We start from the raw sequence: 8,271 nt of genomic DNA on the forward strand, positions 1-8,271 counted from the left end.
GAAGGAAAATGTCCTTAGTGGCTACACCTGGACTGCAGGACTACAGGAGACATGCACCTCTGGACCCACTCCCTGGCTTCATGAGGGCAGGCAAGACGACTTCAAAACTCTGCATTGTACACCTTATCTTCAGCACTTCTGCTTTTTATTTTCAGAACAAACATACACTGTGTCATGCAAACTGCAAACTAGAGTTCCCCAAACCTTTCAGTCTCATAAGTATCTGTTCTCATTCTTCCCCAGTCTCTCACACTAGCAAGAAAGAAGTGACTCTACTCTCTTCCCCCTGGCCCTTTCTCTCACTCCCTTTTCACTGCCCGCTCTGAGACACAAACCTTGGAATTAATGGGAGATCCTAGAGGACAAAGAGCACCAGAGCAGCTAAAATCAGGCTGATGTTACAGCAAAGGAGTTCCTAAGATGGGAAGGACTATCTAGAATGACAGACTGAAGGGAAAACTTTGCAGCTGGCTGGACTTCAGCAGAGGGAGGGAGCCTGAGGGATGCCCACATTGGAAATCCCTCTCTGTGGCTAGGGGAGCTCTGGACTTTTCCATTCTGAGGATGGATGGTGCCTCTGTGAAACCCTAAGCCCCAGTGTGAGTGTTATCCCACAGCAAAATGCTTGTAGGAGGCTCAGCATGCCACAGCATGTGACCGTATTTACTGTATGAGAATCACGATGGATAAGTGACATTTAGCAGCCACCTTTCCTTCTTTCTCCACAAAGAAGATAAACTTAGAGTTTTCTCTACTTCTTCCCCCCCTCACCACGCCCCCCTTCTCCACTAGATGTTCAGAGCCCCTTTGCAGTCTGTACTGGTGCTCTCCTGTCCAGCTCCTCCAAGAAGGGACCAGCAGGGTCTGGACTGCTGCAGGGCAGCCTGGGTTGCTCTCTGTGTTACACTCCCCTTTCCAACCCGGCAACAGTGGCTGGGCAAAAATTACCTTCCCAGCTGCTTATCTTCTTCCCCTGCAGGCTCACAACCACGCCACTGTACCGCTGCAGGTTTTCTAAATCAAGCCATTTGTAATTAAAAAATAAAATATTTACAGCAAACACAGATGGTTACTGCCATGTGTTAGTGTTAAACTGAGCTGAATCACACCCAGAGCAGCAGATGAAGGTAAAGATTTCATGGAGTCTGGTAATGACTCACAAGTACCATCATTTTTACTTTTTTTTGGAGCAGAACCCCACTTTCATTATCTCCTTTCTGACATTTTAAGGGTAGCAAATTAAAAAGCAAGCATAAAGGAAGTCTTACAGAGAAGTATACAGATACATAATCTGTAAAGAACTATGTGAAATGTAAGACTGCACGTGAAATGAATCAGTGCCTTTGGAGGTGTGAGGCTTGGTTTAAGTTGCATAAAACCAAAAAAAGAATATTATGAAACTGCTCATTTATTTAATTTCTTTCAAAGATGACAGGCTGTGTATTTTATTGGGAGCAGCCATGGCTGCTTTCTGTAGTTTGACTGCTTTAGGGTCTGCCCCAGTAACCAGGGAAGTCAGCTCTGCAGTCCAGGAACTTCCATCAGGGATCTTTCAGGAAAGGGACAGAACTGACAGAGGGAAACAAAAACATCTTACACAACTGTGGCATTTGCCAGAATCCATCTGGCAAAGCTCTCCATGTGTTTCTCCAGGCTCACTGTACACGGAATTTCACTTTCACGTTGATGCTCTTGACTCCTGAAGTACCTTATATTTCAAATTAATTATTCATGTTTCATTACAAAGTAAGCTTTCAACAGCTTTTTAGCCCTGTTAGCCAACAATGCCCCAAAGGAGCAGGATTCTGTTTCTTCTTGTGGGAGACTTTATTTGCATTGCTTCCTAAATCTCAACTTGATGACTAATCAGTTGCAACTGAGCAAACCCAGTGAAAATAAAAGAGCCTGCAGAGGTGTCACCGAGAGTTTAATTAAGCTTCCAGATCTTTTATTACCAATAACCTCGTTGCATAACTGAAGGAAAGACCCAGCCAGAGTCTGATTCTCCATCTGGTTTGCAAAAGGGGAAATCACACAGAAGTTTTCTTTGTAAATATAGCACATTTAAGAGATGCTAACTCACATACAAAAGTAGAATTCCCAACCCCACTATTACAGAACCGCTTTCTCAGAGGAGACTCGTCTATTAAAGACAACATTGCAAAATAAATTGTTTCACAGGACTTACAAAAGAAAATGGGTTTCTCAGGGAAAACTGTAAGCCAGTGCTAATTAGACTCAAAAGCATGATGACAAACAGAAAGATCATGATTTGCACATCACCAGACACTTCTCAGAATTTCCATCAACTACATTATTTGGGGTGATGAGAAGACTAAAACCTGGAGAATACGTGCAGGCTAGCACTACTGATGGAGTGGGAGATGGTGTTTTCAGAATGTCTACGGAGAGCTTCCTCCACGAATATATGGTATCATTGTTTTGCATTCTTACAATAATTAGACTGAGTAAACAGTGCCAGCAACAGAGAGAAGATGGTAAACACGGATGACTTTCTTTTGCAGTGAAAGCTAACTACTGCTAGGTAAGATGGACAATGTGCAAGCATTACCAAAACTCCAAATTTGTATTAGAATCAACCAAGGTAGTAGCTCCCCCTCTTTTTCATTGTTTCCAGAATCTAGTGAACACTCCAAAAGGACACACCCTATACCCTGAAATTGAGAAAAACATAGAAAACAGTATACTGTTAAGAAGAGAAATGTCATATTCACCTCTTCAACTACCACATTTTCAGCTCTGATCCAAGTTGCACTGGAGCTAATTAAAAGATCCCCATTAGCTTCAGTGAAATCTGGATCAGATTTGAAGCTGCTAAAATCACCATAATGTTCTGATTCTAATTACATTTGCAAGAAAGATTCTAATTATATTTACAAGAAAATCTATATAACACTAATTTCAAATGTTGTTAAATGTCAAGGAATCATCAAGTTAAAGGGAATGAGAAAATCAGTGACAGAAACCAACTCAATGTGCCCTAGAGCTGTTGGAAGAGAAGGAAGGACCATGAACTTCCCTTATTTTTACAAAACTATAGATGTTTCTGCAGAAAACAAGCTAAGCTAGGTAATCTTAGAAATGGGGAAATGAATCCCACACAACTTCCCTTAGTCACCACACGCTGTAAGTCCAGCCGATGCCAAAATTCTGACGTTTTGCGGAACATGACCAGAAAAAGCAGCAGTGAAAACAGATACAAAGCAAGTAGTGACACTACCCGATAAAGATACATTCTAAAGTCAGGCTAGTAGCCATGCCCAAGGTAATTAACTTGAGTATAAGAAAAACCAATATAGACAAGGTAACTTAAGCACAGCTCAAATTCAGAGGCATGAGCAGCTGCCTCTAACTTGAATTAAACCAAGTTATCTTATCTTTGCTGACAGTTTAAGTCCAATTAGCCAATTCAGGTTAATAAACCACAGACCGAGATTTGTCAGAAGCTAACTCTCAGCTGATGGGTCTGAACATCCTACAAAAATTCTAATGGAAAAGGTCATGCTATTTCAGAAGATCCACACCCATTATACTACAAGAAAGGGACTAACTCAGCAGGATCAGTTTTATCTGGAGAGCTGAAGGGTGGTTTCCTGAGATATAAAATGCAGTCACCTCTTGAGAAGAGCATGAGTTGCTATAATAACTGCACTTCTACTACATAAAGCAGCTGTAATATGTTTTGTAAGCTTCATTTCACTTGCTAACTGTTTTGGGAGTCTGCTGAGTTCTCAACATTTCAAAGTGTCAAAACTGCATTTAGATCATATAAAAAACCACAAGAAGCATCAAGAGAAAAAAGGGGGGCTAAAGTAAAAGGAAACAAGGAGGTGGGAATACAAACTTGCATGCAAACCTGTATATATGCACATTTTCATGGCTCTATAAAGTTAGTATCAAAGGCATGCATAACAAATTATCAGGTTTGAGGCTAAACTGGTTATACCCCCACACAGGATAGGTTTCAATCTAAATGCTCAGAGGAAGGAGCTAGAAACTTTTCATGCTGTTGCAAGGGGTTGGTTGGGTTCTTGGTTTTGGGCTTATTCTTTTTTTAAAAAGGAAACCTTTTAGAACTCAGTGTAGCAGAAGTTTCAGCTTATGGGGTTGTTCCCAAACACTGTGTCTCACAACCTGAAAACTACTCTGCTAGCTCAAACCAGTGGCCCGTCCAGTCCTGCTGACATTGCATACTGAATGTACCCTGAGGAAGGCAGAAAATAACACTGCACAGTGAAAAGTTATGGAGTAGTTCTCCTATAAATATCTGTTCAGTTATTAAATAGGAACAAACACAAGTGATATAACTACAGAAGCCAGGGGATGTAAGGGCACAGCCAGCACTCTTCCCGAGAGAGGTCTGGCTACCACAAGTCACAGCAACCCCATCTGACACAGGAGCCCTCCCCACCCTTAGAGCCCCTGCCTGTAACCCGTGTAGCTTCAGCCCTGGTGATTTCCCAGCTGAGAGAAGATTCACCAGCCTCAAGTGTGTTTTAACACACAGTTGTCCAGTGGTTTAAAACCGTTATACTGCATGCTATTTACTGTTTTTTGCAGCGCATCAGTGTGCCCTAGGCAGCCCACAAGCATTCGTTCCAAGTGAAGTACACTCATGCCGACTATTAAGAGTGCAAGTTACTTCAAATCTTCAATTTTTATGGCAGTACAGATGACACCGTGCGTGCCTTTTGGAGAGGCAAACGCTGACTTCACACTCAGACTTCAAAGCTTGTCCCGGTACTCGCACAGCTGCCGCGGTGGTGCCTCAGCCTCGGAAAGGGGCACAGACGGCGTGACCCGCACCCACCAGCACGGACTGGCTCTCCATCCTGTAGCAGCCCCTCGTTCTGCTTCCCAAAGCAACACACCTCCCAACGAATCCACTTCACTAGTCTCCACTACCGTACAAAACGGGAGGGGGCGAAGGGGCTTCTCTTTAATCCAACACACAGGCAATTAAAGGAACACCGTGAAATAACCACCCCAACTCCGGACCTTCGGGCACCTCCCTCTCCTCCCAAAGCCCTCGCCTCAATCCCACGGCGGAGAGGCATCGCACCTTCCCCCGTCAGTCTCCAGCCCCCATTTCCAGCCCAAACGCCACCGAAAGCTTTCCCCCGCTCCCCGCGGACACGCAAGGACCCGGGCACGAACTTTCGCCGCCGCCGGAGCCGCCCCACGTCCCCGTCAGCCGGGGCGCCGCCAGCTCGCCCCCTCCTCCCAAAACGAGCCCCCCAGCTGGCGACCCGCCGGAGCAAGGTCCTGGTGGCGCGGCGCGGGGGCTGCCCGCGGGGGCTGCCCGCGGGGAAGGGGCCGAGGGAAGGGACACTCACCCTGGCAGTGGCAGCAGGCGCCCGCCGCGGGGTGGAGCGGGGGCGGCGCGGCGGCCGGCATGGTGCGGGGGCTCGGCTCGGCTCGGCTGGGGCTAGGGGTGCCCGCACAGCACCGCACGATCCCTCTGATCCGCCTCCCGCCTGCGAGGGCAGTCAGGGAGAGGGAGGGAGGGGACCCGGCGGGGAGGCGGCGCCGCGCACCGGCCACACCGGCGGTCACACCCCCGCACCCCTCCCCGGGGCTGCCCCGCCGGCGGCACCGCCCCGCCGCCGCCGCCTCAGCGCCCGCCCGCCCCCGGACCGCTCCCCGCCCGCCTCCCGCCTTTCCCCAGCGCTCAGCTCGGCCCCAGCCACCGGGATGTCCTCGTTTGCCCCCCAGCCGGGCGCCCGCCCGCCGGGCGCGGCTGTTTGTTCCGTGGCCGGGGGGGCTCCATGCGTCCCCGGGGGTGTCCCTGGCTGGCGGGATGTGGGGCGCTGCTCCCAGCCCGCTCATGGGTGAAAACGCTTTTATTGTCGCCCTGTCGATGCCAAGTAGACTTGGTAAATCATTCAAAGAATCACAGCAAATGCTGAGTTGGAAGGGACCCTCAAGGATCGTCGGCCGAGTCCAACTCCGGCCCTGCACAGCACCATCCCCAAGAGTCACACCATGTGCCTGAGAGCATTGTCCAAACACTTCTTGAACTCTATCAGGCTTGGTGCTGTGACCACTTCCCTGGGGAGCCTGTTCCAGTGCCCAACCACCCCCTGGGGGAAGAACCTTTTCCTGATACCCAACCTAAACCTGCCCTGATGCAACTTCAATTTAGCTTGGATTAAAAAAGACAAGCACTAAGCGATGTATATAAAGTGCACGCTGGATGCGTGAACAACTGGTTGCCCAACATCTATGTAAAATATGAGAAGGGACTTTATTTCATCCAGACTGCCCATGGGATGCTACATGGCCGGCATGCCTGAAAAATATGAGAGGGGAGTGATGAGACACAAAGCTGATTTAAGTGTTGTATAAATAGAGATTGGACTGCTTACCATGCTACAAAAGGAGATGCAACATGTACATACCTTCATGGAGGAATACCACAAACTAAAAGGCCCTTCAGTCTTGTAGTTGAAATGGGTAAGAGAGTCGATGTCTGGAAGCTGAAGGTGGGTAAATTCAAATTAGAAGTGTTATCGATGGGAGTGAATAATCATTGGCACAAATTGTGGAGGGAAGCTGTATTTTACTCTTTGGAACTCCCCTAATAGCACAAGATGACTCTGTGGAAAATAATATATAAATACTGTATAAATAACTGATAAATACAGCATCCCAATAAAGAAGTTGGACTTACATGCAAAATAGTGGCTAGAGATATCCAGGTCAGACTAAAAGATGTAGTGTTACATCATTCTGGCCTCAAACTGTGTGAACAGGACGAAGCAGAACATGTTAAACATATACTCTGGTTCTTTAAACAATGTTACAACTAATTTCTGCAGTTGTTGGTATTTCAGTTATTAAACCTGTCTTAAGAAATCAGGGACCGTGTTCAGTTCCTGTCTCTGGGACTCCTCTACCAGGTCATTCCACTTTTCTGTGTGTGACCTTTTCAATGTAAAACGTCATCAGTTAAAGGGATTTGCTGTTGATAGATGCAAAATCCTTAGAACAGCTAAGTATCACTTAATTATATTACTCCCTGCAGTTGGCTTCCAAAATAAGAATGTAACATCGCCCGAAAATCAACACTAGATCAGTAATACTCTCATTTCTTATTGTAATATGAAAAACAGATGAGGAGTGAATACAGACTTCTGAAGACACCTCATTCCTCCTTGCCTCTGGAAAATTGTCACCTCTGCCTTCATCAGTCAGTGAAGTGGTTTTTCCTTTAATCCACTTTTTAACCAGCCAATGACCTCAAACACTCCATTCCTCTACTAAACCATCTGCTGCTTCCTTGCCATTTCTTAATAAGGATAAACAAGAACCACGAGATTGCCTTCCCAGTGATACCTTTTTAACCTGTAAAAAAGCTGAATTTCACAGACTGAAATGAATCAGCAGAAAGTTGTCAAATACAGGTCTCTGTGTGTCGCACACCCAGCTCATACACAGTATCTACATACGGCTACGACTGACAACAGATTTGTTGATACACCCTTGGAAATGGATATTCAGTCTCTTTTAGTAAGAAATCCTACTTCCTTTTTGCCTTGTCCTAAAATCAGCAATTTCCTTCTGCCTTAGAAACCACCTCTTCTTTCTCTCCCTTTTCTCCTCCCTTGAGACCCAGGATTCTGCTGGCACCTGTTCTGTTTCAAGGGCTGTACTTAAATTAAAGGAGATACGTAAAACAAAAATTCCTACTGATCTTCTTGGGGAATTATTCTCTCTAGATGACCATGCTCAGCAATTGTATTTTGTTTCTTGTCGTATTTTTAAGAATATATCATTAAAAATAAATCCACATTTTTTCGTGGTGGACCTATTAAGTTACATCCCAGATAGGATCATCCCTTCTGCTATCACAACACATTGCTTTCAAAATGGTAAATCACCTATAACACCATTCCAAGTGAGGAAGAAGTAGCAAGAGCTACTATATATATTTTCCTCTGTTTTGCATAATTTAAAAGAAATTGCAATTGCTTTTTGACAAGAAAAAAGCATATACTTTAAACTTAATCAGTTTATTCACAAAGTCTGATGAGAGCTGTCTTCCTAATGTCCAGAAATCTAATCTAGAATATTGAATAAATCGGCATAGAAATAGCAGCTTCATAATGTGGTTTCAATAACGAAAATGTTAGTCTGTCATTTTTATGTGAAAGTCATTCATACACAGTGCTTTTGCTAATAGTCCTTGAGGTGGCAAATTAGGCTTGAAATCTCAAAGCCCAGCGCTATAATGTAATTTTTCTGTAG

The 8,271-nt window shown here is 45.4% G+C and overlaps 1 protein-coding gene across 1 annotated transcript in view; it reads right to left on the bottom strand.

Annotated features, from left to right (window-relative positions):
• The window catches only part of DCLK3 (doublecortin like kinase 3), a 30,750-nt gene extending 25,209 nt beyond the window's left edge, over window positions 1-5,541 (bottom strand). Inside the window, exon 1 of the mRNA XM_039549348.1 lies at window positions 5,358-5,541. Coding sequence (XP_039405282.1) covers window positions 5,358-5,418 — 61 coding nt within the window. The 5' untranslated portion in view covers window positions 5,419-5,541. The remainder of the gene's footprint in view (window positions 1-5,357) is intronic.
• Window positions 5,542-8,271: the final 2,730 nt, after the last annotated feature.

The sequence above is a fragment of the Corvus cornix genome, chromosome 2 (genome assembly GCF_000738735.6).
Source record: "Corvus cornix cornix isolate S_Up_H32 chromosome 2, ASM73873v5, whole genome shotgun sequence".
Classification (NCBI taxonomy): Eukaryota; Metazoa; Chordata; class Aves; order Passeriformes; family Corvidae; genus Corvus; species Corvus cornix.